The sequence below is a fragment of the Cervus elaphus genome, chromosome 18 (genome assembly GCF_910594005.1).
Source record: "Cervus elaphus chromosome 18, mCerEla1.1, whole genome shotgun sequence".
Taxonomy (NCBI): Eukaryota; Metazoa; Chordata; class Mammalia; order Artiodactyla; family Cervidae; genus Cervus; species Cervus elaphus.
Genome location: NC_057832.1, coordinates 102,210,126 through 102,226,402, shown reverse-complemented (window position 1 = coordinate 102,226,402; position 16,277 = coordinate 102,210,126). Strand labels below are relative to the sequence as shown.

At 47.2% G+C, this 16,277-nt stretch overlaps 1 protein-coding gene across 1 annotated transcript in view; it reads left to right on the top strand.

Moving 5' to 3' along the window:
- Positions 1–16,277, top strand: part of PLXNA4 (plexin A4) — a 471,239-nt gene that overhangs the window by 303,438 nt on the left and 151,524 nt on the right. Inside the window, exon 4 of the mRNA XM_043872047.1 lies at positions 344–475. Coding sequence (XP_043727982.1) covers positions 344–475 — 132 coding nt within the window. The remainder of the gene's footprint in view (positions 1–343; positions 476–16,277) is intronic.

Sequence of the window (16,277 nt, the reverse complement as noted above, 5' to 3'; positions counted from 1 at the left end):
CATTTTCCTGGAATGCCCACATGCCCTTCACTGGGGACATAAATAGAAACTCTAGGGGATTTGGGGACCCTACATCTATTCCAGAATCTGAAGCATAAGCCAGTGGGTTCATAGACAGAACAAATCCACCTGGTGTGAATCTTCTGGGGTTCTGGCTTCTCCGCGAAGGGCAGCAGTGATCCTGGCTGCCAGTTTCAAAGAATCAGCCCATATCTTTACATCCATCACTTCACTTCACGCCCCTCCCTTGCCCATGGGGAGGGAAGCTCCCGGCTGAGGCTGGACCACGGGCGGCTCAGGATCTGAACTCACATCTGAACTCTCTTCTTCCTCTTGTCCACAGATCCGGGTAGACGGGCCCAGGGGCAACGCCCTCCAGTATGAAACGGTGCAGGTGGTGGAGCCCGGCCCCGTGCTCCGGGACATGGCCTTCTCCAAGGACCGCGAGCAGCTCTACATCATGTCGGAAAGGCAGGTAAGGCTCTCGGCGCTCTGCCAGACATTCATCTTGCCGCTAAAGACTAGCCTGTGGCTCCGTGGAAACCTACAGGAGGCTGGCTGCAGAGAGGGGGTTTGATTTATTGGGCTCAGTGTATATCCTTTCTGTTCTGCTGCCTGGGGCCGGAGGCTGAGTGCACCTGAAACAGGGAATGAAACCGTTCAAATATCAAAATATCTGTGAGTCAAAGACAAATCCACTGACTTCAGAGTGATGGTGTGTGTAGGGGCAGGGCCAACACTTGCCCTCTTTTAAAGAAATGCGGTACGGATGCTCAAGTTTCTGGTCTAGATTTTCCTACAACACTGTATAATCTCCTACCAAGGTCACCTTCATGGACCCTGGAGGTCTCTGGTGGGCAAGGATTTGTCACCTTCCCCCCCCCCCCAAAATAGTTGTAGGCAGATCATGAAAGAGTCAGATGGATGGAGATTCTGAAAACAAGGTCTGTGTGTGTGAAATGAGATGCGGTGGCATGTGTCCTGAGCCTTTGTGTGATAAGATGCATGGCATCACCGATGCAATAGATATGAACCTGGGCAAACTCTGGGAGATGGTGAGGGACAGGGAGTCCTGGCATGCTGCAGTCCATGGGGTCGCAAAGAGTCAGACATGACTGGGTGGCTAGACAACAGCAGCAAGAACTCTAACATGGAACCTCCAGCAAATTCCATGAAGCCATGCTAGGCAGAACAAATGTGGTGTGGGGATGGCTATTAGCTGAGGTGGAGTAGGAAATGGCAAAGCTGGAGTTACTTCTGGAACTCAGCTGTGAACTCAGTTCTTCAGGGGTCCCTGAGCTTAGGCCAGGACTCAGAAGTTTGCAGCAGGTGGAGGAATCAATTTTGCTTTGGAAATCTGGTCCAATTAAGGATATGTGCTGTGGTTCCCTAATTCACAGAGTGTTCCACCCTGCAAGAAACGCCCCACCCCAAGCGTGGCTTTGCACTGCCATACCTCCATCGCCTCTCTGGAGGATGGGTCATCCTGGGAGCTGTCCTCCCAGTCCATGAATATGTATACATTAGCTCTGAGCGGCCAAGGCAGATTCCCCGCCTTATTCATCTTCATTAGCGAGGCCTGGACTCCCCAGAGGACCTTTCTGACAGAGTCTGGATTGTCCCCTCTCTGCATAGTGGGGGAGATAAATACCACATTATGCCACCCACAGGGCTTGTGCATTATGCCTTGGGAGCCCACAGCAGCTCCACCCTCCCCCAGAGCTTGATGACATCTTCCCGGGGTGTGGGACCCCCCCATTCAGCCACACTGGGACTCATTGTGGTGTCCTGGTTGAGGCTGCCGTGGCCGGGGAATGGCCTGAGGTGGGGCTGAGAGAGGAGCCTTTTATCCCAGGAGTCAGGACCCGTATGAAACTGCTGCTTTGCTTTCATTCCTTGTTCCCTTCCGGTGGGGCCTACGCGCTCCCTCCCTGCTTACCTCCAAGGCCCTAGATGCTGAGAGGAGGTAGCTTTCCTTGGTGGAATGAATTCTTGAGAGAAGACCCAATACCTCCACAAGCATTGAATGCTTCAGGATTTCTTACGTGACCCGAAAGCCAGGGTTTCTGAACCTGAGACTTAAAGACTTCCAAAGAAGAAAATACAAAAGCTGTGTGGAGCCCCCTCTGATGGTGCCTTGGGATTTAAGCTTCTTGACCTCAGCTGTCCTACTTCCCTGAGGGCACAGTTAGTGTTCAGCACCCATTCATGCTTGACCCACAAGGCCTGCTGGGAGCGCTAGATTATGGGCACTTTGGAAAGAAGGCAGGAGTAGATGGAGTCAAGGCCTTCATCCATCATGGCGCTGCTTCTCACAGAGAAGGGGTGGCTGCCACCCAAATCACAGCTCCAAAGCCCGGATATCTGGGCCAACAATCCACTGGGGTTGCAGATCCTCGGTGGGGAGTGGTAAGGTAGCAAGACGGGTAAATAACCAGGCCTTGTTGTCAGGATATCTGATCATAAACCGTGGTCCTGCCATTTGCTAACTGTGATCTCAGGAGCTGTTAAGCTTTGTAAACTCTCCTTGTTCTCAGCTGGCACATGGAGGTAATGCTAAAATCCAGTAGTGTGGTTCCATGGATCAAATGATGTAATGCATGTAAGCAGCATGAATCAAGCCTGGCACAGAGTAAGGACTCGATCAGTAGAGGCTCTTATTCTTAGGACATTGCACCAGGAGTGTGTGGACCTAGCTGCGTGTGGAGTCGGGCATCAAGATTCTGGGTGACCTGTGAAGGGTGGAGCACAGGGCAAGGTCAAGCCAGGCCCCTGAGCAGGGATCCAGTCCTAGTGGAGAGCAAATCAAGAACCCACAACCTGCAGCTCTGACGGGACAGGAGCAGCCTAGTAAATACATCTGGAGATATAGCAGGCCCCAGGGCATCAAGTGAGTGAGTCATGAAGGATTAGAACTCTTTGCAGGCCAGGATGATAAGCTAAGGGTATGGGCTGATGACACTGATGTCGGCTATGCCTGAAACGTGCTGCAGTTTCTCATCTGGCTGATGTTTTCTTGTCCTTAAAGCTTAGCTCTGCTGCCACCTTCTCCACTGAGCTGTTCCTGACCTGGGGTTTACACCTCTATGGTAGCTCTTCTCTGACTGAGCCGTGATGACTTTCTTATTTATCTATTTTTAATTGAAGGATAATTACTTTAACGAATTGAAAGCTAAAGCCATATGATCATCGCAATAGATGCAGAGAAGTTTTGGACAAAATTCAATATCCATTTATGATTAAAAAAAAATAAGAACTTCCAGAAAATAGACATAGAAGGAACATAGCTCCACGTGATGACTTTGTTTTTCCCTCCTACCAGACTGTCAGCAGATGGAGGACAGTTCTTTGTCTTCTTCATCTGTCTAAACCTCAACTTTAAACCCTTTATAGTTATTCTGATGAATGAATGAATGAACCCCCAGCGTCTTCACTGAGCCAGAGTTAGAAAAGAGAAGGACTGATACAAACGATTTATTGCTTATTTTAATTCCTAAGTTTGAACTTAGATAATTAATAAAAAGACTACACTTTGGATAAAGGAAACACCCCCCCAAACTTCAGTCCCCTGTTTATCACTGCCACGACTTTTGCCCTGTTCTGAACTATTTTTTTCTTTGTGTTTTCCCTTATATAAACTTGCTGATTAAAATTAAATAGCCTACTTTATCTCTTAAATAATAATATCATACATCTCACGTGCTAGTTATATGTAATATTCTTAACTGTGATATTGTGATTTAAAATAAGAAAAACATACCTGGTCTCCACCCTATTTATGGTACAGAATTACCACAATCTTTGGAATTTCCCGAATGAAGAGAGTAATGGAGCTACTATTACAATTATTTGCAAGTTGAAGAATTCCATAGCCAGCTCTTGTTTCTGTTGTTATGGATATATGAGTTCCCCTTTATTTCTCATCCAGCAGGGGCTGCCTTCCATGGACACTTTTTTGGGAATGGTTGAGTGCTCCCTGCTAGGTATCAGCGTCATTTTGTCAAGGTCTGCCTGTCTGTTGCTCTGCTATATTCTGTTTCTGTCTCTGTCCTTTCTTCTGCATGACTCTGGGTATCTCCCTAGAGGGTGTGTGTGGGTATGTGTGTGTGTGCATACACACACCTTCCCCTGTGTCTGACTCTATGTGTCTCCATCAGTCTGCATGAATGTATATGGTATATTTACTGCAACTGCTGCACTCCCCAGGGAACGTCTATATACACTGAAACCAATGCGATAAAAACCTGCCAAACTGGTGGGAGGGAAGTGAGAAGAAGTGTCAGTGAGGCAGACGCACGAAGAGACGAGATGGCAGAGCTGGTGGCTGTCCTCAGGCACCCTGGATCGACCCCCTACGGGGAGGAGAAGCAGCTATTACCCCCACCAGGCAAGTGTCTTCTTTGATAGCCTCAGAGCAAGTGGCAGATTTCTCAGTAAATTTCAGCTTCCCTGCCAGCCACGCTCCACCTCTCCCCTGCCTGAGGGCCGGGGGCCTTGAACACATGTTTCTGCTCATGAGATACACTTTCAGTTGTGTTTGGGCCAAAGCTGTCTCTCACAGAGCTCTTTGTTTTGCTGACTCCTGTTGACAGTGGGTCAGCTTCAGGTGCCTGGGGACATCACAGCCTGTCCCTCTCATAAGCAGTGGCACTCTAGGCCTAGCTGTGAGCCAGGATACGGATGCCTGCAGGAGCGGAGGAGGTGGGTCCACCTGTGGTTGGAGTTACCTAGGAAAGCAGGGTCAGGCAGGGGCCCATCATAATCTGGTCCACTTGGCCCCATCATAACCCACTAGGGGAGCAGCGAAGGCCATGTTGCTTTGTAATGGATCGCCCAGGCCTGATTCATTCGTTCACTCAACAGATTGACTCAACTAGGCAACTACTATGTGCTGAACATGAGCTCAAGCACTGGGGATTTAAAAGTGAAGAAGCATAAATATCCTTGACTTTAGGAGCTTGTGGTTTCAGCAAGAGGAAACAGTCAAGAAGAATCAACCTGCTAAAAAGTCCTATAGTAGATTATCAGGTAACACATGCCATTGAGCAATGTAAAGGGATTCGGGAGGACTGGTCAGGGTGAACGGCTTGAAATTTTAAAAACACAGTGATCAGAGAAGGCTCCCCAGAGAGCAAGGACATCAAAGTGAAGGGGCCTGTGGAGGACCCCTGTCCTCATCTGTGTTTTCTGTATTTCTGTTCGAGCTCTTTGCCTGGGATTGTGAAACTGAGAGATGGTGAAGAACGCGTGGTGGGAGAGAGGGGTTTGGGGAAAGGATGCTTTGTAAATGATTTGTACCATGTTGTGAGTTTCAGAAGGAAGCTCAGTTCAGGGGAAGGTGATACTGGGGTTCAAGACAGGCTCACGTCCCTTGGGACTTGCACCCTCTCTGGGTGGCGCTTCTGCCGAGGACCCTCTGTGTGATAAGCAGACCATTATTGCCCCTCTGTGCCTCAGTGTCCCTCCCTGACCCCACCTGCCTCCCGGGATGTTCTGAGACTAGCCGACATGAAGTCTGACAAGCTCAGAGGTCCATGGACTTTGGTCTCATACAAGTGCAGTCCTGGGGTCCAAGGTGATGGCTCCTGTAAGAATGATTTCCCTCCCTTGGTGCTGGGTCCCCAGGCACATGTTATTCCTCCCGCCCCCGCTGGGCCGAAGTGTCCGCTCCAGTTTGCATCTGGATGGCTGACACTCTGACAAGACCATTTGGACATTTGCTCCCGGTACCCAGACAGGGCTATTCCCGATAGCTCCCGGGAGAGGGGGCTTGAAGTGCAGGCCTGAGAGCAAGCGACAGCCCATGAGCCACCGCAGGCATTTGCAAAAAGAGAAGAGCTGTTGCCCTGTTTCCCCCAATTTCACTCAGGTGGAAGCCTTCCCACTTGTCTGGAGCAATTCCCAAAGCATCCTGTGTGTAATGACTGAGATGTTCTACTTCTCCCTTCCTTCTAACAAAGGCAGAACCTGAACTTCCCTGGTGGTCCAGGGGTTAAGAGTTCTCCTGCTAATGCAGAAGCTACGGGTTCAATCCCTGGTCTAGGAAGATCCCACGCTGCAGGAAAACTAAGCCCGTCAGCTACTGAAGCCTGCCCACCCTAGAGCCCATGTTCAGCCATAAGAGAAGCCATCACGATGACAAGCCCGTGCACCGCAGCTGGAGAGTCGCCCCAGCTCACGGCAACTAGAGAAAGCGTGCACACACCAACGAAAACCCAAAATCAGCCCCAAATCAATCGATTAATTAATTTTGAAAACATGGCAGAACCACTTCCTGGGAGGCACCTGGGCAGGGGAGGAGGCTTCCTGTTCCAGGTTCGACACTCCGGTGCTGGCAGCTGAATTCTCCATAGCGCCATCAAACCTTGGGACTGGAAAAGCCTTCAAGGCTTCTCAGGTTCTCCTCTCTCCTGCTGCTTTTCCCGCTGTGATTCATGAGCTGACTGAAGCCCAGGGAGGTAAATGGCTTGTTTAGAGTCACACAGCTGGTTGGCAGAGGAGTCAAGCTAGAAGGCAGCTCAGCTCATCCTGCAAGGTCTGCTCCAGGCCCCCCTTCCAACGAGGACCGTGGAGCTCTCAAAGGGGCCGAGAGTCCTCTTCAAATCCTAGTCTTCCCAGCAGGACAGTTCTGTATCCCAATCCTTGGCCACCAAAATAAGCTTTAGAAATCGAAAAGGCTTGCTGGGGTGGGATGAGCTGATTGGGACACTGCAGATGATGGTAAGAACTCAGAACCAGGACTTCTCTGGTGGTCCAGTGGCTAAGACTTTGTGCTCCCGATGCAAGAGCCTTGGGAACTAGATCCCACATGCCATAACTAAAGATGTCGCATGCTGCAACTAAGACCCAGTGCAGCCAAATAAATAAACAAATAAAAACAAAAGAACTCAGAACCACCCCACTGCCCCGTGTAGAAGGGCCCTTGGTTTATTCTCCCAGTCCAGTGCACATTGGGACAAGAGCCCCCTTCTATTCTAGAACATCCTGGGAGTACACAGAGCTCTAGACATAGCCAGGATACCCCATAAGGGGAGTGGGTAGCAAAACACCCTAACCCCACACTCCTTTTCCAACTCCTTATGAGAGGGGGACACTCATAAAAAATGTAAAACCCTCTAACTTCTGAATAGGGTCGAATTCAGCAGCCTCCGTAAGAGGGAGAGAATGACAGTGGCCTGGCATCTGTTAGATGACCATGGAGGTGACTGGCAGACAGAAATGTGTGCGGCATGGAGACCCTGGAACGATAAGGAATAGGCCATGTAGATGGGGCTTCACCCTGACCCTCAGAGCTCATCTGCTCTGCTCCCCGGAGCAAGTCACTCAAGCAGAGTTTGTGCTTCAGTGTCTTCATGCAGAAAGCACAAATGATAATAACCAGCTTTCAGGGCTTTTAGGACTAAAGGTAATACATGTAAAGTGTCGGGCATGGGCGGTATCACTATTGTCATTACTATTATTGCTAATACTCTTAGGAACACCCAGACGAACCACTTAACCTTTGGTGGCTAAAAGCTAGTTCACCTTCAGCCACCAGCCACCCTCCCCCCACAATCCCCGGGCACCCCCCCAATCCCGTTTAGAATCCCCCAGAAAAGCCTGAGCACCACCCCCTTCACATCTGTTAGCACCAGGAGACTGAGGGCTGGGGGCCTGGGGTTTCCCATCCCAATCAGACAGAGCTGCATCCCTTCAAAGGCCTTGGCAGGGTTATCTTCATAACTGTGCTTCCGCTTGTACATGCATGCTAAGTCACTTCAGCTGCGTATGACTCTTTGTGACCCCATGGACTGTAGCCTGACAGGCTCCTCTGTCCATGGAATTCTCCAGGCAAGAGTACTGGAGTGGGTGGTCATTTCCTCCTCCAGAGGGTCTTCCTGACCCAGGAAGGGGGCCCTGAACCCTGGTCTCTTATGTCTCCTGCATTGGCAGGCAGGTTCTTTACCACTAGCACCACCAGGGAAGCCCCGGGGAAGGCATTTAGTTTGAGTCCAGCCCCGCAGGACTTGAGGTCATCACAGACTGGGCATCTGAATAGCTTCTGGCTCCTCACCTGTCAGGACCTCCAGGGCAGACAGGAAAATGGTTTGTTCTCCTTCTCTGTGCCCTGAACTAAAGAAGAGCTAGTACTAAAGGGAGGGCAGGGGTGGGCAGAGAGGGGGTGGAGTGGGAGGAAAGACAGGAAACCCGAGGGCCAGGTGATCAGGGGAACGCCTGGCAGCCCTCTGATCCCGAACTCCACTCAGCATCTGTCTCCAGCACTTGGTCTGACAATCAGATCCTCTCTCCGCTCGGTGCCAGGGTCCCCATTATTTCAGGGCACTTGAAGTGCTGTCGTAAAGGCAATGACCTGTAACATCCCACTCAGCAGCATGTGCGGACACTCCACAGCATGGGCAGACAGGGCCAGGGGCTGCGTCTCTGCCACCTTTCAGGTATCTCCCCATGTGTGTTTATTGAGTGCCTACTGTATGCCCAGTGCAGGGCCAGGCACTGTGCAGAATAGAGAAAAGCAGAGCAAAGTATATTCTGGAAGCTCTGTGGGAGTGAGATGGATGCAAACTCCAGCCTACAGGGTGTTGAAAAGAAAGGGGTCCAACTGCTGGGGTTGCCCTAGAACCACAGCGTGTATGCTAAGTCGCTTCAGTCATGTCCAGCTCTTTGTGACCCCGTGGACTGTAGCCCACCAGGCTCCTCTGTCCATGGGATTCTCCAGGCAAAATCACTGGAGTGGGTTGCCGTGCCCTCCTCCAGGGGATCTTCCTGACACAGGGATCAAACCTGCACCTCTTATGTCTCTTGCACTGGCCCGTGAGTTCTTTACCACTAGCACCACCTGGGAAGCCCTGTGCACTGGGGGTCCTGGAGAGACGATGTTAGCCCGAAGGGCACACTCTCCTTGCAGCTTAGGTGGATATTGCAAGGACTCCGGTCTGGAGACAGAGTTCAGGGTATGTGTCCCAAGATAAGCCTCAACTCCACAGGCACCTCCATCCCCTAACCCAGGATGGGAGCAGATGGAAACCATCCCCCACAATCCCACCCCTCTCCCCTTCCTCCATGGATGGCGTCTGAATGGAAGTGGTTAAGTTCGGTGAGAACTGGTCTGAGTTGTGCTTGAAGTTCTGCAGAAAAAGAGAAATACTGGCTCCTTAAGTGAGCTGTGTTCTCAGTTTGAATATTGATGAGAAGTTTTCGAAAGTAAGTAGACGCGTGTTAATTTGTGCCATTGTTCAAGAGGACTAGTTGGCATTAGTGGCATCACATGACTTTGCTAAACACAATATAGGTATACAAGTAGAAATTACAAATAGTAGAATTATATCTGATCTGTCTTGTAATTGCCTTTCAAGTATTACATGGAGACAATGGAGACATGAATTTGAAACTGACTCAGAGACGATGCAATCATTTCAAGGGAATGTATGTTGGTTGAGGAAAAGACTGTCTGGATATTTAAAGAAAGTTGTGCAAAACAATGGAATAGAGAAATAGGTATATCATCCTCAGAAAGGGTTCTGTGCTGGTGTGGAAGGCGTTCTAGTATCTTCTGGGTGACTTGAGGGTGTCCACAGCATGAGCCAGAACCACCAGTCCTGATTTCTGGCCTTGGCTCTGCCACTTTCTACCTATATGACTTTGAGCAAATTATTTAACTTCTGAGTATTTCATTTTTCTCAGCAGTAACACAGGGATGGGCTAGTGCCCACTGACTGAGTGGTTACAGTGAATAAATTAGATAATATATTTAACTCTTTGTGCAGGGCCTGGCACTTAACAAGGGCTCAACAACTCTTGGCTTCCATCTTTATTATTAATATTTTCTATTAGAAGGGTGCCTATATTTTATTGAAATAAGTTCCACCTATAATATTTTTACTTCCCTCATTCATAAGCTCACTCTTGTCTTCTCCAAGACCTGTGAGGCCTATTTTTTTGGTGCCTAAAATGGCAGCGAGCAAACCAAGGCAGCCTCCATGGACCACACTTCCCATGTCAGCTCTGGCTCCTAGCCCGAGCCAAGGCACTGAGGCTACACTAGTGGCCCATTTGTGCACATCTCACTTCCTTGAGATGTCACCTTGGAAGGGGGTCACATCTGTGGGTCCTTCAGCGTAGGAGGAGAGACCCCTCCAGGGAAATCCTACTTCCCTGCAGCCCCCTTGAGTCCACATGACTTGGCGATAAACGTTCACTCTCGTTAAGACAAGGAAGTCTCAGGAGACTAGCAGTACACACGTGAACTGTGACACATACACAGGTTCTCCCGCTTGTCCCTTGCCTCGGCGCCACTTTAAACATCAGCTAGTCCAGGGTTCCCCAAATTTCATCCTCAGAGCCAAAGTTTTGCAGGATATTAAAAAATAAAAAGCCTTCTTTGGTCTAATGCATTTGGAGTATTCTTGCCTGGGAAATCCCATGGACAGAGGAGCCTGGTGGGCTATACAATCCATGACATCACAAAACAGTTGGACACAACTTGATAACTAAACAACAGTGGGTAAGCAGATATCTTGACGGTAGCATTTCTTAGAGCATCAGTGTGCTAAATCTCCAAGCTAGGGGAGCGCTGGCAAATTTAGGAGGTCATGTCTCCCAGACTCCTTTGACCACAAAATTCACTTTACCACGAGCACTCAGGGTGGAACTTTCACTGGGAAAGTCTTCATTTTTGTCTCTTCCCAGCCTCTCCAGGTTTCTCTCAAGCTGTTTGCCCGGCTCTAGGCCTGGCACTGGTCTCATCTTCTGCATTGTTTCATTCGTAGGCACAGACTGGATCCTTGGTCTTTACTCCTCTGAGTTTGGGAAAGGAGGGTTCTTTGATCTTTGCCTTAAAGTCATAGCCAGACTTTGGGGCTAAGATTCTCTCCTAGTTCACTGTCCCCCACTGTCCCCTGGGCTCTCTCTGCTCATAAGTGCTCCCAGGACCATCTCTCCTCCATCCTAGGTTCCTTCTGCCCTCTTCAACTCTGAACTTAGCCCCACCCTTAATCCTCAATTCATTGTTCTCTGAGAGTCACCAATTTTATTAAAATTATTAAAGTTCTACCTCTTGCCTACTATCACCATTCAGATGTGTACTGTTCTCACCTGAGATTCATAGATTATACCACTTTGCATCTTTTCAGATGGTTCCTAATGCAGGAGCCATTGTTCTCAGATCTTTATTAGTCTCTCTTCAATAATTCAATAATGCTGATAACCTGATATTCCTCAATTCACAATGATTTAGAGGAGACAATTCATTTAAGTATGGGGGTGTCCCTGGTGACTCAGATGGTAAAGAATCTGCCTGCAATGCAAGAGACCAGGGTTCGATCCCTGGGTCAGAAATATTCCCTGGAGAAGGGAATGGCAACCCACTCCAGTATTCTCGCCTGGAGAATTCCATGGACAGAGGAGCCCGGCGGGCTACAGTCCATAGGATTACAGAATTGGACACAACTGAGCAACTAATGCTTGCTCCAAAACACCAAAGACCAAACTTTTAACATGTGTTACCCTTTTTTTCTCTTTATTGTAGTGGTCTTAAAGTATACTTTGATGCTAAATGGTGCTAAGAAGGATCAGATGGTGCAAGGGAAGACATGTTAGAACGTCTATTTATTTTTCTATTTAAAATAGGAAATTAGGCTTTGCTCTTTTAATATACAGTGAATACTGTGTGCCATTTTCCTGCCTTGGTCTATACATCGGCCATTTATGTGTCTAGAAGGCATGGAGGTATGTGGAGGGGCCTACCCCTCCCAGTGGTAGACACTGGCGGTCTTACTGACTGATTCAGTTTCACATATATGACAGAAAATATGTACGTGCAACTGATACCGTCAATATTGTTTTTAAAAAATCCTTTAAATAGAATCTACAGTATTTTGCGATGAGCTGAGAGTGAGCATGAAAATTTATTTTGTACAACATAGAGGTTTTCAGATTATGGAAATATAAAGAGTTTTCTTTTAAAAGAATCAAAATGTTCTACATTTGCTGACCTTTTCAGTTCTGACAAGCAGCTGTCAGAACTATGCCACTTTGCTGATAACTTTGAAAACGTCAACAGTTCATCTGCCCCCTCAATATAAAGGCAATGTGTTAACAATGATTTAGAAAGTAACTACTTTCAGAAAGCATTTAGGGCAAGAAGAGACCATTTGGGAAGAGAAAAAGGATGTTTGGAAATATTTTCACCTTTATATGATTTGATAATGAGGAAATATGACACTTTAAAAACTCATATCTCAATGCTTTAAAAACTTGAAAATAGAATCTTCTACTTGCTTAAAACCTTCTAAGTAGTTTCTGAGAGTTTTAACCCATTTGTTAAAAAATATAAAAATTTAGCATCTTCCTATTAGTTGAAAGAACAGATGATTGACATCAGAAAAGATGGAAATCTATTAGCTGAATTTCAACAAGAGTCTTCACGTAATTGGTTCATGAAACTGAAAAGATATATACATATCCTGATTTAGTCAGCATAGCCAGCAGTGTACTTTTTGCATCTCTGTGTCTACATGAAGTGTCTTTTTGCTGTTGTTATGACAGCCACTGAAGCAAAGTATTGAAATAAACTGGACCCTAGACCTCAAAACCCCATATCACAAAGTGCTAAACAAGTATTTTCAAAAGTAATGAAAGCAATCCCAACACATCAGTCTCACCACTATTTGTAATAATTTTCATGGTGATAGTAAAATGTTTGTATCATTCATTAATAATAGAAAATAAAAATTAAGATGGTATTTTATCTTTATCTCACTTCATTATTTCCTCATTTTGTAATAATGCAATGGTGTTAATAAGTACTCTTTGTAAAGAAATATATGAGCTTTGTAAGTGTATGCTCAAAAATTGTTTTTTACTATGGGGTATGCAATCAAAACTCTTTAGAGACCTACTGGTCATTGGAGTGTGTAAAGTTGCAGCTGTTTCATAAATTGCTTTCATCTCAATCTCTGATATTCAGTTTCCTGTTACCTTTTAAACCAACCTCCTTTGTACCCAAGAGTTTGTTCGTTTAGACCCAGCTCAGAAGCTCATAGTCTTCTGTGAGTTGGTGCATCCATGTGGGTGGAGTCCCTGTGGTCAGTTTCTTTATTCCTCAGTAATTTGCCCAATGCCTTCTAGATCTTTCTAGGGCCAGGATCCCTGAACAGCAGATTGAAAATTCCCTGTGGGAGCAACAGTAAGGAATTTGAGATGATGCTGACAGATGAGCATCAGATAAGCAGATAGCATTACCATGGCTATGCTGTGAAAGGTGGTGGGGACAATTCTTGCACCTAAATGCTCAGAATGACCTTGGAGCTTGAGAATCACTGTGTGTGTGCTGTGCTTGTTTGCTTTGGTCGTCTCACTTTTTGTGGTTCCAAGGACCATGGCCCACCGGGCTCCTCTGTCCATGGGATTCTCCAGGCAAGAATACTGGAATGGCTTGCCATGCCCTCCTCCAGGGGATCTTCCCGGTCCTGGAACTGAACCCACATCTCCTGTGTCTTCTGCACTGCAGGCAGATTCTTTACCACTGAGCCCCCAGGGAAGCCTGGTGAGAATCATCACAAAGACAGAAATCAGCCAGCCCAGAGTCAGTCTTTTCTCATCATGTCTCCAGTCCCCACTCTTTCCTCCTTGGTCTCATTCCATCGCCACTCTTTCCTTTATCCTATTTTTGACCTTCCTCCCACCGCCCTCCTTACTTATCCCAATCTCTTATCTCACTCTTCTCCACATCCACCTTCCCCGTTCCCCTCTCTGGGGAGGGAGGCAGAGCTGGAATGGGGTCAGGCCAGTGTTTTTCAAACTGCTGGTCATGACACATTAGTGGGTCGAGAAATCAATTTAGTGGGTCACGGAATCAATTTAAAGGGTCATGACCAGAACGTTTTTTTAAATGGAATAGAGGAAAATCAAATAGAACAGTGTCCATCAAACATAGTAAGGATAAGTGCTATCCGTAAGACTATATATGTGCCTGTATGTGTGTGCCCTGGGTTGCAACGTAAAGCCTATCAGTTGCCGAGAGTCCTGGAATCCTGGTTGGAATGAACACGCTGGCCTAGGGGGCAATGAGAATAACTTGCACACACTGGCAGTAAGGTGACTTCAGCTTTGAACTTCTGGCTCACATTTCAAGCCGTGCTAATGACATCATCTGCTCCTCCACTAGTTTGTAGTCAAGCGATTTCTCAGTTCCAACAGTTTGGCTTCAACAGCTGTTTGTTAACAGTTTGGTGTGACAGCTGTGGGCTGGTAGGCAGGCATTGGACACAGAGTAAGGCTAACTGGAACTGGAATCAAAGCTTGGCTTTATGTGAGTCTAGACTTCTGAGTCTCTGTTTTCTCATTTGTGCACCACATCCATTCTTTCCAATCTGTTATTTTATTAAGGGGGTTTTGTCGTTCAGTCGCTAAGTCGTGTCCAGCTCTTTTGTGACCCCATGAACTGCAGCACGCCAGGCTTCCCTGACCTCCACTATCTCCCAGAGATTGCTCAAATTCATGTGCCTTGAGTCGATGATGCTATCTATCCATCTCATCCTCTGTCGTCCCCTTCTCCTTTTGCCTTCAGTCTTTCCCAGCATCAGGGTCTTTTCCAATAAGTCGGCTCTTCGCATCAGGTGGCCAAAGTATTGGAGCTTCAGCTTCAGCATCAGCCCTTCCAATGAATATTCAAGGTTGATTTCCTTTAGGAGTATTAAGGTACACATGGAAAATAAATTTATTTGCACAGCTCTCTAGGAGGCTGGAGGTCCCCCCATGACCAGAGGGCACCAGACTCTGGAGGACACGTCTCCTCCAGGCATTTCCCAGCATCACTGCATGCCACCACTCCCCAGGTGGGAAACTGTCCAGATGACCACAGTATACAAACAGGTCTGGAAATATTTGTCCCTGTAAGCCTGTGTGTAGGTCCCCATGCTGGGAACAGACAAAGATGTGAAAGACATCAATGCCATCTAGAAGCTGACTGTTTAGCAGTTGTCCTCACCACCTGCAGTTTGCAAGAGACACTGTGTGATTCAGGGCCAGCCGAGTCCTGAACAGCTTTTATTTGCAGTGGCCTCTTTTTGCCTGGGGCCCTGACACTTGAAAGTTTCTTTTCTTTCTGTGGGAACTGAACATAACCTCTGAAATGCCTTGTAATCTTGATATTTCTCAGTTATAGACATAAACCTGAGGTGAGTCAAGGCTCTAATGGCTCTCCAAATGCCAGAGTCTGCTGCATTCACCGTGTGCACCAAAGGGAGTAAAATTAATTACTGCCTTCTTAAAGAGCTGAGCCTGGGTGGATACACCCTTGAAAGTGGCCAGCAGAAATGCTCCATCCTCCCCACGCAGCTGCCTGCACGTCTTTCTGCTAAAACCTTTGATGCCTGAGGACCCCTGCCTCGGGCCATTAGCAAGAAGGCTGGTCATTATTAACTAGTTGGCATTGACTGATGGCACCAAGTTTTTTTTTTTGGTCACACATGGGCTGGTGGCAGCCGCTTAGTTGACCCCTGGAATTTGGAGTTTATTCTGCCATGGAAACAAAGAAATAAATTAGAGCAATAAACAGAAGCCCCCATGGTTAAACACACTGGTTAGAGCCACTCACTAGCCTCTGCTGATTGCCTCCCAAAAACCACACACACACCAAAGAATCCTGCCTCTCAGCCCCTTGGTTCTCACTCCCAGATTCCTGGCACTCTTCCTCTCTAGACCATTAAAATGAAGAGACAGATTTTGTCCTTTTATTTTCACCCTCTTGAGCCCAGTGTCACAGAAGGAGATGGTGTTTGTGCAACATCTTGCTTATTAAAGATTCGGGAATTCCAGGTTTATGTAAGCAATCTTCCTTTAAAATATGCTTATATAACAGATTGTATGTTAAGAGTACCATGGAAGTCTCTCTGCATAGAAAATAACTCTTTAACTTTGTCAGGTCATACTTGATGTTTCTTAAAAGTGAGAGAAACATGTTATTAAGTGATATCCTTTCAACTCAATTCCACAAGCACTTGTTATTGACCTACTAGAGACACTGGCAAGCGACAGTTCAAATCTGATTGGCCATTGCTTTTGTAAATCAAGTTTTATTGGGACCCAGTCACACCCATTCATGGACGTCTCATCTACAGTTGCTTTTATCAGGACAGCAAGTTGAGTAATTGAGACAGGCCATATGACCTCACCAATGCCTGAAGTATAAACTATCTGGCCTTTTATAGACAACAGTGTGGTTTCTCCTGACCTACTATGTGTTAAATCTCAAGGTCAGGGGGAAAAGAGAGCTGGAT